Source organism: Truncatella angustata (assembly GCF_020726525.1).
Source record: "Truncatella angustata strain MPI-SDFR-AT-0073 chromosome Unknown BKA67scaffold_5, whole genome shotgun sequence".
NCBI lineage: Eukaryota > Fungi > Ascomycota > Sordariomycetes > Amphisphaeriales > Sporocadaceae > Truncatella > Truncatella angustata.
In genome coordinates this window covers 1,393,901-1,407,517 of record NW_025763385.1, presented here as the reverse complement: position 1 = coordinate 1,407,517, position 13,617 = coordinate 1,393,901, and the positions used below count along the sequence as shown (strand labels likewise).

General features: G+C 52.4%; 5 protein-coding genes across 5 annotated transcripts; 2 read left to right on the top strand and 3 right to left on the bottom strand.

Annotated features, from left to right (window-relative positions):
- Nucleotides 1–427: 427 nt before the first annotated feature.
- BKA67DRAFT_495431 (thioredoxin-like protein) lies at nucleotides 428–841 on the top strand (the record flags this gene model as incomplete). The annotated part of the gene is made up of 2 exons (XM_046097024.1): nucleotides 428–518; nucleotides 600–841. Coding segments are annotated over 2 exons (333 nt in total), but the record flags the coding sequence as incomplete, so codon positions are not given.
- A 745-nt stretch (nucleotides 842–1,586) lies between these two features.
- BKA67DRAFT_568001 (NADH-ubiquinone oxidoreductase 24 kDa subunit) lies at nucleotides 1,587–2,902 on the top strand. Its single transcript, XM_046103005.1, has 3 exons — nucleotides 1,587–1,798; nucleotides 1,934–2,224; nucleotides 2,347–2,902. The coding sequence occupies exons 1-3, from the start codon at nucleotides 1,676–1,678 to the stop codon at nucleotides 2,707–2,709; spliced, it is 777 nt and encodes a 258-aa protein (XP_045957204.1). The 5' UTR covers nucleotides 1,587–1,675; the 3' UTR covers nucleotides 2,710–2,902.
- Nucleotides 2,903–3,765: 863 nt separating this feature from the next.
- Nucleotides 3,766–5,451, bottom strand: BKA67DRAFT_659580 (kelch domain-containing protein; the record flags this gene model as incomplete). Its single annotated transcript, XM_046107467.1, has 1 exon — nucleotides 3,766–5,451. One exon carries the CDS (start codon nucleotides 5,449–5,451, stop codon nucleotides 3,766–3,768), a length of 1,686 nt encoding a protein of 561 aa, XP_045957203.1.
- A 908-nt stretch (nucleotides 5,452–6,359) lies between these two features.
- BKA67DRAFT_659579 (uncharacterized protein) lies at nucleotides 6,360–8,554 on the bottom strand (the record flags this gene model as incomplete). The annotated part of the gene is made up of 7 exons (XM_046107466.1): nucleotides 6,360–7,130; nucleotides 7,199–7,506; nucleotides 7,558–7,620; nucleotides 7,674–7,896; nucleotides 7,950–8,310; nucleotides 8,369–8,455; nucleotides 8,514–8,554. 7 exons carry the CDS (start codon nucleotides 8,552–8,554, stop codon nucleotides 6,360–6,362), a joined length of 1,854 nt encoding a protein of 617 aa, XP_045957202.1.
- A 2,455-nt stretch (nucleotides 8,555–11,009) lies between these two features.
- On the bottom strand, nucleotides 11,010–12,715 carry BKA67DRAFT_659578 (uncharacterized protein; the record flags this gene model as incomplete). Its single annotated transcript, XM_046107465.1, has 3 exons — nucleotides 11,010–11,285; nucleotides 11,432–11,758; nucleotides 11,972–12,715. 3 exons carry the CDS (start codon nucleotides 12,713–12,715, stop codon nucleotides 11,010–11,012), a joined length of 1,347 nt encoding a protein of 448 aa, XP_045957201.1.
- Nucleotides 12,716–13,617: the final 902 nt, after the last annotated feature.

Below are 13,617 nucleotides of genomic sequence, written 5' to 3'. Positions count from 1 at the left end.
TACCTTGGACTTCAGTTCAACCTCAAGCTCGTTCATCTACCCTCCCATCTCCATCGTTTTCACCTCAACCCTGGGCCAAGTTGCTCAAAATTCATTGATTTGTGGGCGCAAACAGTCGGCGATCGTGACTGAACCTTGAAATCATCAAATTTTATTGAATCTGTACCCATTATCTCATATCATGGCTCCAGAGCTTCGTAAGCGCAAGGCTCCTGCGCCCGCGCCTGCGCCAGCTCCCAAGAAGACGTCAAAGGTCTCCAAGGCCGTCTCCAAGGTCAAGGAGACTGTCACGGGCAAGACCGCAAAGTCTGAAGAGTCTGTTGCCCCTGCTGCCCCTGCTGCCCCTGTCGTCCCCACGAAGACCGGTGCGCCGGCCGTTGGCGATGTCATCTCACTCGAAGGTTTCGGCGGTGAGATTGAGACCAACGATGGCAAGAAGACGACTCTGAAAGAGCTCGTTGATGAGAGCAAGTCGGGTGTCGTGCTCTTCACCTATCCCAAGGCTTCCACTCCTGGCTGTAAGCACATTCTTCTCGTAGTCGTGACATACAGGTTTCATATCCGGCGCTCATGACCATTGTCTGACTTTCTGCACCAAGGCACCACTCAGGTCTGCCTTTTCCGTGACAGCTATGAGCCGCTCACCGCCGGTGGTCTTGCCATCTACGGCTTGTCCAAGGATTCGCCCAAGGCCAACACGACTTTTAAGACCAAACAGAACCTGCCATATCCGCTGCTCTGCGATCCTAGCTCGACTTTGATTGGTGCTATTGGTCTGAAGAAGGCCCCCAACAACACAACACGCGGTGTGTTTGTTGTCGATAAGACGGGCAAGGTGTTGATCTCGGAGCCTGGCGGCCCTGCTGCTACGCACAGTGCCGTCAAAGCTCTTGTCGAGAGCCTTGCTGGTAGTGAGGCGGAGGAGGAGTCGGCCGCTGACAAGGCTGCCGAGGAGACCAAGAAGACTACTAATGGAGACACAATCACTGAAGAGGGGCCTGAGGAGGCAGTCAAGGAACCTGTGGATGGTTGAGGTAGATGCTTTTATCTTGTTCTAGTCAATGCCAATCTGTGTAATGCTGCAAAGCACTCAATCGCCATGTGCCGTATTCAATGTATGGTAGAAATATGTTAAGGGCCAATGAGCTGGTGATGTTAGCCTCAATGTGCCGTTGATGGCGACCTTGGCCCACCATGATGGCCTCATGGTGTTCAGCAAACCTCCAGTCTGCACTGTAGCGAGCCACAGCCACCTCGGCGCAGACTCTTTGCAACATGTACCCTGCTGCTTGACAGGGCCTACTTGAAAAATAATAATGCCAAATCCCCCCCTTCCCCCCCGAAAAAAAAAAAAAAAAAAAAAAAAAAAAGGAGGAAAAGAGGAAGGCCAGATAGACATACCATGATCACAAGAATAGACCATGCATAGGCCTCAGTTCTATCATGTCGTTTCTAATATCTGTGGTCTCGTTGGTGAGGCGCGACAAAAGCACGACCCACTTATCGGCTAGACCAATCACGACTGTCTTATTCACAATGCACGGGCCCTTTCTCGAATCTCAACCGTCACTTCGGACCATTGGATTGTATGAATACATGACGCCTACGTCTACGTGAAAGTCAAAGAGCTCAATAGCAACCTCGACACCAGCCATTGAGCCGCCCATACACCACAATGGCGTCCAAATTGACCCCTCTGCTGTTCAGGACGGCCGCCCGATGCGCCGCCCGAGCTCCGCGCCCCCAGATCCGCCCCTTCACAGCAGCCAGCGCAAGGAGAAGTGATGTCCTCAGTGTGGTAGGCTTTCCTTTCCAAACAACCCCAGCTCTAGGCCTTGAGAGGCCGTAACCGACTCGGGAGTGGGAGTCTGAGTCTGGCCCTGAGTCTGAGTCCGAGACAGAGACAATTGCTGATTCGCCTTGCCTCCTACAGCACCGCAACACAGCCGACAACAACCCGGACATCCCCTTCAAGTTCACCCCACAAAATGAGGCCATCATCGCCGAGATCCTCAAGCGATACCCACCGCAGTACAAGAAGGCTGCCGTCATGCCCGTCCTCGACCTGGGACAGCGCCAGGCCGGTTTCACTTCCATCAGCGTCATGAACGAGGTCGCCCGCATCCTCGAGATGCCCCCTTCCCGAGTCTACGAGGTCGCCTCTTTCTATACCATGTACAACAGGACGCCCGTCGGCAAGTTCCATGTTCAGGCTTGCACTACGGTGAGTTGGCCCTGCTATGCCATACCATGAGTCCGGGGCGCCTTGGGGGGGTGGCGGAACTATGGGGAGAATAGGTACACGACAGATTTTACCGCAGCAGCGGCTAATATGCAATTCAACAGACACCCTGCCAGCTCGGCGGCTGCGGAAGCGACGCAATCGTCAAGACGATCAAGGAGGAGCTCGGCATCAAGCAGGGCGAGACCACCCCCGACGGCCTCTTCACCTTCATCGAGGTCGAGTGTCTGGGTGCCTGTGTCAACGCACCCATGGTTCAGATCAACGACGACTACTACGAGGACCTTACTCCCGAGACCACCAAGCAGCTCCTGACTGCTCTCAAGCAGGCTGGCTCGGGCGACGCCAACGCCAAGGTGCCCGCACCAGGGCCCTTGAGCGGAAGACAGACGTGTGAGAACAGCGCTGGACCCACCAACTTGAAGGCTGAGCCGTGGGGTATCGAGACTACGCGGTCAGATCTATAAGAGCGCGCGATACGATAAGAAGTGCATGGCTCGGATAATGGCTCAATTCAGATTCGTGGTTTCCCAGTGCTCTCGACAAGCCAGAGGAACAAGCTGTGTTCCTACGGAGCCGCGATGGGATATGCTTTTTTCCAATAGACCCGAAGAATCCAGCGGGGAATCGGGGCCATCTTGTACATAAGAAAGAGTAAAACGTTGTATTCATTGATCCAGACCACCGCTCACGCAATAAGTCGCAGCTTCCTCGCTGCCAAGTCAAAAACTGTTTTTCTTGTTTTTCTTGTTTTTCAAATTTTCGATTTCCCAATCCTAAACCCCCTGCATGAATGTAGCCTCTGTCTGGCCCCAAGACGGCAGACCTCCGTTTCTGGTGATGTGCTATACCGCCAATGCAATATTCTGACAACAGGAGGTCATCGAGCCTATAAATGTTCCGTTTGGAAGACCTACTATATGAGACTTCCCAGGTTGAAATCATACATTTTCATCTCTTCGTCGTCGGCTGCCACGCCGGTCGTCCCTAAAATGTATTTCAAAATGCGGCCGTTGTAGGTCTCAACACCGTCTGGGATCAAAAGATGGCCGAAGGGAGATTGCCACCAGACCCGTTGCATCCGAGCACGAGAATCAGCCCGTGTAAAATCCAAAGTCAAATTTCGAGTCTCTTTATGCAGGTGTGATCCACTCGGAGCAATCGCCCGCTACCAGCTCCTGCCCATTCGTGCGAGGCAACATTTGTTGTACGAGCATGGCCCGGCGGCCATGTCCATCCCGATGATACGCGCCGTGCAAAGCATTCGTAACGATCACCACAGATATTCATGTGCTCTTTCTGCTTTTGAGTTGTCGTTGACATTTTGAAATCGAAATTGAAAATTTCATTTTTGACTATGCCAATACAATAAAATAAGACCCCGAAGAGTTTCAAAACTCCCCAAACCCCCAAACTCCCAATGCCTAGCATCAATAAGGCAGCATATCCATTCAAGTCGGCATGACTCTATATCAAAAGTTTTCGTCTTGCAAATAACCACGTCTTTTATTTTGATTTTAATTTTAATTCGTCCAGGCCTTGGCATCACCGAGTCTGAAGACCCAGCCATCGCCCAGTCTCTTGTTGTTCTCATCAATGCCGCCAAACAGCACGACACCGCCCTCCTCTAGATCGCCCATGGCGTCACTGGCGAACCAGCCTCTCGGCCCAGGACCTCGGGCGTCTGCGTCCACCTCGTCGTCGTACGGCTCCAGGGCGATTCTAGTCCATTTGCCCTCGCCCGTCTTGCGGCCGGTAGCCTGCAAGAAGGCATCCTTGAAGCTCGCGGCAGTCATGCCGATCGGTGGGACCTGGAAGACCCATACATCGCTCCAGAACTTTCCGGCTCCGTCGTGTCCTGCGCCGGAGGGCGACTGCTCGCCGAGGAGCAGGGCTAGGTACTCACGGCCGCCACCACCCATAACGAGGTGTAGACCGCTCACGGATCTGGCACCCGGCCACTCCTCGGTGACGAGGGATCCTGTCTCGCCTTGACCTTCTGCGGCCGGGGGTGTGAGTGTCACCCAGTCGCCTCGGGCAAAGAGTCCGATCTCCCCCTTGCTGACCTGGTCGTTGAACACCTCGATGCCCAGCTCCAGGACGTCCAGCTGGCCACCAATCTCGCCCTCGCCGTCGAACCCGCCGAATCTGTACAGCCGGCTCTTCGCGATGGCGAGCGCCGCTCCGCCTCTGGGCTTGCCCGGCGCGGCGGGCAGCTCCTTCCAGATCCGGCTCCTGACGTCGAAGGCCCAGATGTCATTAGTCCTGTCGCCGTCCTTGAGACATCCACCATGCACGATGAAGGTACCGAAACCCGCGTCTTCCTCGTCCTGCGCGTTCAGCGCCACGTTGCCGGCGATCGGCTTCTGCGGGATGCCGACCTCGGCGCTGTCGCCCTCGGCCCACTCCTTCCAGGACTCTTTGACCTTGCTGGAGCCCTTGAGGGCAAAGTCGCGCGGCTTGTCGGTCGCCACGGCCGCGAAGTAGGATCTGGCCGGGCAGATGGGGGAGTTCTCCGCCGGGTCGATGTAGGCCCAGGTGTGGGTCTTGGTCTCGAAGACCCACACGCGACCCTGTTCGTCGAGCGTCTCAGAGGCGGCGCTGCGGCCGCCAAAGAGGAAAATGCGGGTGCCAATCACGGCGGTTGCGTGGCCGACTCGGGCGGAAGGTACTTCGGCGTTGGAGAGGTCGGGGGACTTGCCCTTGTCTACCGCCGGGGCCGAATCGGAGGTGGTGGGCTGCGGGGATGCCAGAGGGATCTCGTCCAGAGGCTCCTTCAGCTCGGTCATGGGGGTTGCGAATTCCTCCTCCTCTGCGCCGACTGGGGCGGGCTCCGGCGCAGTCGGCTGCTGGGTCTTTGGAGTTGGCTTTGCCTTGACGTTGTAGTAATCAGCGGGGGCACCGCTCATCGGCAGCGTCACAACGTGCATGTCATTGTCGACGGGTTTCCGGGGTTCGACCTCGCCGCCAAAGATGTAGGCAGAGCCGCCAACGACATTGAGCGAGTGGGAGGAGCGAGGCAGCGGTGGGAGTGAGATGTGCTGCCAGGTACCTTTCATGGATGCATCGGACTTGAAGTGAGGCAGGTTTGGCATATGGGGCATCTTGGGGATCCAAGAAGAATCTCCCTTTGGCATGGTGGGTAGGTTCTTGGAGGCGTTCTCCATGAGGTCCGTCGTGCGGCGCTTGATCTTGGCGAAGGAATCCATCTTGTTTGGGTGTGGTGGGCAAGAAAACAAGCGAATGATGTCGTATGATGTTCTTGAACAGATGGCTCTTGGGCTGAACCACAAAAGTATGGTATATAGACGCAGGTCTTTTGTTTTGTTTCTGGATTTGACGCTTAACTACGGAGTAATGTGACGTAAGACGATGACGATCAGGGAGAGCCTCGACTGTATGACGACGGTCAAATGGTGCATATAAGTACTGCAGTTGGTGCGGGAGAGGTGCCAGGAATACGAAAAAGTTTGAGACAGATTAATTGGATGTCAAAAGCAAAACGAAGCTTGGAATGTTGTGAAACAGAAACTTGGTTCGTTCAGTTCAGCAACTTGTGTTAAAGCTCAAGCAGTGAAGCTCGTATCAACAACTCGTCAATCATGGCTGAGCTCACACTGGGGTCAATAGCGGGGTTCCAACGTGCTACGGGTCCCCTACTTAATCCCTTACAGTACAGTAACCTAACCTAGTACCTTACCTAACCTACGCTAACCTTAGGTAACTACCCTCCGAGCCTGATATGATATCCGCTCCATTGCCCGCCATAGCGTCCCCGCAGCGCCCGGAGCTGGCAAAGAGAAGCTACATATGTAACCTAGGTAATCATTCATAGTACTGTTCAAACGGTCGACTTAGTCTAGTCTAGGGCCTATTTTTAGTGTCTTGCCGTTGAGTCTGCTTGATGGCTGGTAATATTGCGTGCGGTTTGCGCAGCTCAACAATGTATATTACTTAAGCCTTGGAAACTATCAGGCTGTGCTAGCTAGGTGGCGTTTCTTCGTCAGACGCCCAGACAAACGGACATTCCGCCTTCAAAAGTTCAGTACCAGCCCCTCTGCTTCCGTGTCTTGGAGACTACATTTATCATGACAGCGCCCACTCCCGTCCCGTCCGCTCATAGCGCTCTCTTCTCGTCAGCCGAATCGGCCGGGCTTCTTTGCTGGATCGGCACCTCATGATCGTCGTTGTCGTTGTGGTAAAGCGGTTCAAGTTTGGCACCACGCTGGAAGAGAACCCATCGCTTGAACCACCACGGTAAAGCCTGGGTAACCTGGTAATGAGCGAACTTGTAGATGGGAACGGCAAAGATATAGTCTAGTTCCTCTAGAGTCCGTTGCTTCGTCTCCGGCACCAAGAAGAAGATCATGACGAAGGCTACCGCGTTGAAGCCCGCGTAACAGCCAAATGCTCCAGCAGTTCCGGCTTCTTCCAGTAGGAATGGGAATGTCATTCCTAGGATGGCAGCCCAGAACAGACAGGTTGCCACTGCGAAACTCATTCCGACCTCACGATGCGATAGAGGGAACACCTCAGCTGAGTATGTGAATGGTACTGGGCCTTCACCGGGCGAGTAAAATGCTCCGAACATGTAGACGAAAAGAGCAACAAGAGCAGTTCTTGCTGTGTTTGCGCTGTCGTCTGCCAGCGTCTTCGGCATGAGAGTACACAATCCGGCGGCGAGCAGCGTCCATGTCATTTGGGGGAATGTAAACAAAAGTAGCGATCTTCGCCCGAAGGTATCGATAGTCCAGAAGGCTGGGAACGCGAAGACGAAATTGACTAGACCGAAGCCGAGAGAAGCAATAAGTGCTCTGTAATCGTCGTATCCTGCGTCCTTGAAAATGGTGGTAGAGTAGAAGGCGATGATGTTGATACCGCACATCTGCTGGGCAATCATGACGGTGAAAGCAGCAATATTCGCCCGTCGCACGCGGGGATGGTGAACAGCTGTACAAAGCGCTTGGCGTAGTTGGTTCCTTTGGATAGTTCCATCTCAATGGACAATTGTGCGTGGATATAGTAGATGTCCCGCGCGACCTGGATTTTGTTGTTACGGAGGACCAATAGCGATTTCCAAGCCTGAGCATATCGTCCTTTTTTCATGAGCCATCTGGGCGACTCTGGACAGAAGTAGATGAGGCAAAGTAGAGGGACTGCTGGAATAAAGGGCGCTCCCAACATCAGACGCCAATTGTTGGGCGCATTGTAGACTGCAAGATTGATGGCAGTCCCTAGCAGGATACCGAACGCAGTCCACATTTCTAGGATTGTTAGTGGACGTAGATCGGTGACGGATCATGTAGGGGACTTACGCCAAGACATGACGAGAGCACCTCGGACAGCGGCGGGTGCATTTTCAGCAGCATAAACAGGAACTTCTCGTCGTCAGTGTTTCACTTAGAAAACGCTTTAGTTGGTGCAGACTCACCAGTCGATGCTTTGACGCCCATACCAATACCCATGAGCAGGCGGCAAGCAAGCTGTTGTTCCCAGTTGTGACAGAAGGCAGAACCGATGACGGGCCAGATGCAGAAGTGCGCTGAAAAGAAGATGACACCACGTCGGCCAAACCAGTTGTTAATAGGATCTGAGAGCCAACAACCACACAATGCGCTACCAATATAGGGTCCCGCGTTGACAAGTCCAAGGATCTGGTGTCAAAACATGTTAGCAACCTTCGCGCATGCTCGAATGAGTAGCCTACCAGTCGTGAGCGAGCATCCTCGCCATCGATGCCGTACTCTTTTGGGAAGAAGATGTTGGCACCGTTGGATCCGGTCTGGTCCCAACCCTGCACAGCGGCACCGATTGAACATGTGGCAATAGTCAGAAAGAGTCTCCAGGGCATGCGCCATCTGTGTGCAACTTCATCGTAGAGGGCTTTCTTCTCCGTTTCATCGAGTGCTTCGGGGCCATCGATATTCTCGTAGCCACTGGGATCCTGCGCGACAAGCGCACCCTTGCGCAACAATGGAATGTGCTCAACCAAGCCCTTTTCGTGGGCAAAAGCCTCGACATCGCGCATCAGCTGAGCACGAGAAACCCCCTTCAGGGGATTCTTGATTCTAGGGTTGACTGTGTTAGGGTCGCGTCAATCTGGAAATACGATTGTGAGTAACTCACTTGGCTTCCAGATTGGTATTAATGTCGACATGGTTGTCAGCGGAGACACCGTGCTCTAAATGATGACCAGATACACCTTTTGGGTCACTTTGCGAACATATATCAGTACATTCACTCAAGTTGATTTGGTAAGTCGTTTGCTTACTGCTCTGTGTCGCCAACATGGCTCACGTTACCGTCGGCCATTTTAACTCGATCGTTGGTTGAGAAAGTGATCAACTCCCTTTCGGGCTGGGACTTATCGAATCCAGTAGTGTACTATACGAGTAGATCAAGAGTATCCGTTGTGTATAACGGCAAGATTGGACGAAACGAGTTCAAACAAGAGCCTCGTATAAGTCGATGTTTGTGCGGTTGGATATATGCAAGATTGAAGGCCGTAAGCTCGAACAATGAAGCGGTAGGGGAGGCGCATCTTATAATCACGTTTCGATATGATGCGAAATTGCCTTACATCTCTGAGCGCATCATCTTCACCTTCATCCCTACCAGCTCCAATCAACTGTCAAGACGTGCATATGGATCCAGCTAGTTTTCCCATGGGGATAACTCCAGAATGACTCGACCCAGCCGAATCTCCGACCTCCACGCTGCTACCGCCTTGAAGCTAGTACCACAAGTGCGCCGATTCATCATGGACTGTTCCCAAGATTGAGGGCGTACACCACCCCTCTAGCAAAAAGCTTGGTCAGTTTGGACGGTTACTGCATGGCAAACGGTCGAAGCCCCCGTCGCCAAGTATGAAGCCTGTCTTGGCCGCTCTTGGTAAGTCGCGGCGTCGAGTGCTAACCCGTCATCTCCACCCGACGGCTCCTTGGCTTTGGACACACCAAGATGGCGATTCCCTTGTCATGACACAGGAAGGATTCAATAACAAATGGAAGGAATTCAATACACAGTAAACCGTGATTATCCCGTGTGTTTTAGCACTCCTTCTGACATGCGTGCCTTCGAAAAATAAAGTACCAAAACACCATACCAATCAGACCGGAGATGTGCAGTCCAGAGGTTGCGGCTCTGCGGCAACGTCGAAAGCTAAACTATCTACTGCGTACTTACGAGACACGGTACTTGATGGCTTCCCCGGACAATAGTGCGAGCAATGATGCGGAGAAGCAAACATGGGGTAGGATGTAGTCATCCAAGATGAGTGCTCTCAGTGATTCATTCGTCGGCCAAGAGGGTTTTTGTGTGGCGATCATCTGACGGCTACCATCTTGGCGGCCTAATCCTCATGTTTTAATGATAAGTTGAGCCGTCTGCCGAGAGGTCGAATTGCTGATAGCGTCTTGGGATGAGAACCCAAGCCTCTGGGCAACCCCACAAATAACGTCATTGCCTTGAAGACCATGTGAAAGACTCGCATGCTTCCAAAAGCTAGATCAGTTGGGATAGAGCGACGTATCTCATCAGCACAACGGTGCTGACGTTCGGACGACACTTCGACACCAAATAGGATCACATCGCGTTTGCTCAGCCTTGTCGCCACATTGCTGGGACTTAAGTGCACATCAGCAGATAGTTAATTCTGTTAACAACATCGCAGTATGATCTCTTTCAACATACCCCTAGAAGCCGCGACTGTACCCTTTGGTCCATCGAGGCTTAGTCACCAAAATTCAAGTGAATAGTTGAAGCTTAGCCTCAACAAAAAACAAGACTGACAATAGGCTGTATTTACTACGAGAGGTTTGTAAATTCTTGTAATAGCTTAGATAAGGCCTATCTTGACGAAACGCGCCTACTGTAGTACACCGCAACGGATGTCTTATGCAGCGTTTCATGCTCCACAACGCTTGCGACCTTGTTGGTTCTCGCAGTGGCATTGCGACAACCAAAGCTAAAAGACGTCTCTGCCTGTAACGCTGAGTTACTTCTCAACTAGCACAGTATGCAGACCATTACTTAGAAAATGTGGACAAGCACTAACATACAAAGATTAGTGTTCCTGGTCAACTCGGAATAGGTACAAAACAGGTTTAGCAAAAACAACTCAAGAACAACTGGGAAAGACATTGGTGTAGTAGAAATTCGAGAGCCAAGCCAGAAACGGGACTTAAAAACAGCTCGATGCAAGCCTGTGGGTCCAGGTTATTTGGTCTAGCACAGCGGTTCCTATACAAACTGGCGGTGGGTGGAAGTCTAAGAGCCGGACCGAAAAAGCGAACGAGGCTTAGGCACGGTTGTGTCGACTCGGCACCTACTCATCGGCGTATAGACCGTCGTTCTCCTAAACACTGGTCCATTGATACCCAGACCTGCTTTTCCATCAGGCAAGTGTAGACACCAAGCTTCATCATCGCGGAAGTATGAAGCGCCAACTGACATGACGCTCACCATCAGACCAATTTTCATGGTTCGTGTGTTTTTCTGAACAGTAGGCATTACTCAACTCAACCTCGTAGAACCAGAAGTTCTATCAGATGTTGGAACGTAGGACCATAAATTCATCCTCAGTAACTCAGCACTTCATAACAGAGTATCAGGCCCATCCTAAACTGCTTCTTGAAAAGACATCTCACCCATGGCTACGTAAAGAAGAAGAAAACGGTCAACACGCTGTTCAAAGAGTCAACAAGAAATCACCTTTTCAGTCCAACAGTATTTGCTGTACAATGTTCTTAGGTAAGAATTGAGAGTATTATTCCCGTCGCTTCCTTGTCTTCGGCCTTGGAAGCGGGCCCGCGAATAATGTGAAAGGCCGCGCCGGAGGAGGCGGAGGGAGATGATGAGGATGAGGATGAGGATGAGGAGGAGGAGGAGGGAGGGCCAGCGGTCCGCCACGTCCCCGTCCTCGCCCTCCAGGGTTAACCCCTGGATGTCCATGTGCTGCTATAGGCGGGAGTGGTGGCGGCGGTGGCGGCAGACTTGTGGAACCAATGGGCCACATATGCTGCCGAACCAGCATTCCTGGTACCTATTGGAGGAGTCAGTAAGCACCATTTTATACCTGGTTTTGAAACTCGCGTATGATAGAGCCGTCGTTTCAGAATATTCACAACCGAGTACAATCTTCGTCGACATTTGAGCGACTGTAATGTGGTATGAGATAGCTGGACTTACGGCAAGGTCTTCCCATAGCTCTGGGAGAATAATATGGTATCCCCAAACGGGAATTTTGTTCACGAACGGAGAGAATTCACCGTCGGCAAGCGAGGCGGACGAGGATGACGAGGATGACGACGACGATGGGGAAGGCGATGCGGTCGCATTACTGGTAAAAAGGTTTTCTATTGATGGAGTACTTGCAGAAGTAGCTCTATTTATTCTTTGGCGTGGGCTGGCAAAAATCGGGTTTGTGTCCGCTATGAGGTCGAAGTGGCCGGCAAGTACATGGGGTGCGATTATGTCCACATGAAGGCAACATGCGTCAATCAAGCGCTTGATACCCTACTATTCTGTTAGAGCTCCTCAAGGAAGGCAATACGAGACAAGTTGTCCTAGAATACTCTATGCGAATCAAGAAAAGCGTGCCACGCAAGATTTCTGGATCGGATTGCCGGAAGGCACTGTTGATATGCATGTTTCTCAACACACCAGAATTGGCAACAGCACAATTTCAGACACCTTATTCTAAGATATGAAAGAAAAAGGTAGCATTACCTCCCACGTCCTCGCCTTCTCCCATGGGAAGACGAATGCTCGCCCCACCGCATCGGTAAACTGAATGGGGAGCTTCGCTGGCGGGCGATCAGGGAAACTCTCCCAACCATAGTCACCAGAGCCTAGATCAGTGCGGACAGGCTTAGACGACGATGACGATCCAGCGTCCGCGTCGGCATCTCCCAGACCCGATTCGTTGAAAGCAAAATGGACTGCTTTCTGTTTCTGTTTACCCTTGCGAACGTCGCTGAAGTCGCTGGAATCGCCAGCATCATGATATTCTGGAGTACGCAGGGGTTTCTCGTCATCCACCACCGTTGCCATGGGATCGGGCCCGAGAAGAAGACTTTCCTTTCGTTCTTTGGTGCATGGCGAGGTCAAGGAGCCCGTGTCAGGTCCGCTGACAATCGTCTGATTCCTGGTCTCCAGGGTCGCGTCTAGATGGCCGCATTTGGACGAATGATCACTATCTTGGTCGAGCTGAAGGTGGCACACCCGATCATCGAAAGCTGTTTCAGCTGCATGACGATCTACCTCTAATCCAGGAGTTCTTGCTGCGCTGAAGGTTACTGTTTGGCCCTCCGTGGCAGAGGCAGTGGTAGACAAGCCTATGTTGAAGTGTGTGGCATTGTCAGGATTCGACGAACCAGGCACATCGTTGTTGGCACCATCGTCTGCCGGTCCCGTGGTGGGCGCACTCGAACCGCCGGGGGGGAAGTTTTCAACGCCAGCGGGATCAGCCATGAGCAATGATGTGGAGTGAAGGACAAACGATAGATTTGGCCGGCCGTCCGTTCCGTACCGTCAGTTAACCCCTCAGCTCTTAACATGTCTCGAATAGCGCGCTTCAGCTCTCTTCCCCAGCCGCTCGAGTGGTACCAGGTACTTGGCCCAAACCCAACCTTAGTACGCTTTGTCGTGCCCCGGGAATGCAGGAGGCTGAAGGGGGTATGAACTAGTTTAGGTTCTGAACGTCATCAAGACCAATTGGAGAGGCACAGCATGGTAGCCGCCGGCGCTTATTTTGATTCGGAGATACGCGAATGGAGATGAATGGTTGAGCCGTAGAGGCGGATTCAGATACAGTGACCTGGCAGGAAGCGGAAAAGTGGAATTAAGGCCGCGCATGGCGCATTTCATCGTATACACAAGAGATTAGGCGACGCGTTGCTCCTTGGGCTTGCGCCAGGCACTTCTGTGTCTCCTTCCTCAAATAGCGGGATATTAGGCCCAACAAGAAGGTTTATGATTCCCGATTGGCCGAGAGTAGCTATCTTTGAACTGGTAAGCGTTGGGGGCTGGAAAAGCAAGGCGCCATCCTCTCCTCAAATTGGTACGGCAGATGGAGGGCACCGCCAGAGTAGGAGTCATGGGTTGACACTATTGGAGATTGTAGCATGCATCACATGGATAATGGCGCAGCAAGCCTGTACTACAGGTGCAACCTGGTGTCAACGTGCTAGGGAAGACAGCGCAAGTATTGCAATGCTATAGTCAGTTTATTAAGGTTGGCAACTTAAGCAAAGGATTTTTGTTAGCGTCATATGTACGTCCTTCGGTCAGCACGGCCACTTGGGCCATGTTTGCTGCATGGTTGATCTGCACAGATGTCCAGTATTGCTTCTGGCGGATATGCATGCGCTCCG

Excerpts from the sequence above, each read along its gene's own strand:
- BKA67DRAFT_568001 (XM_046103005.1), top strand. The coding sequence starts at position 1,676 with ATGGCGTCCAAATTGACCCCTCTGCTGTTCAGGACGGCCGCCCGATGC. Across the intron at positions 1,799-1,933 it reads GAAGTGATGTCCTCAGTGTG|CACCGCAACACAGCCGACAA; the intron begins GTAGGCTTTCCT and ends TGCCTCCTACAG. Across the intron at positions 2,225-2,346 it reads ATGTTCAGGCTTGCACTACG|ACACCCTGCCAGCTCGGCGG; the intron begins GTGAGTTGGCCC and ends GCAATTCAACAG.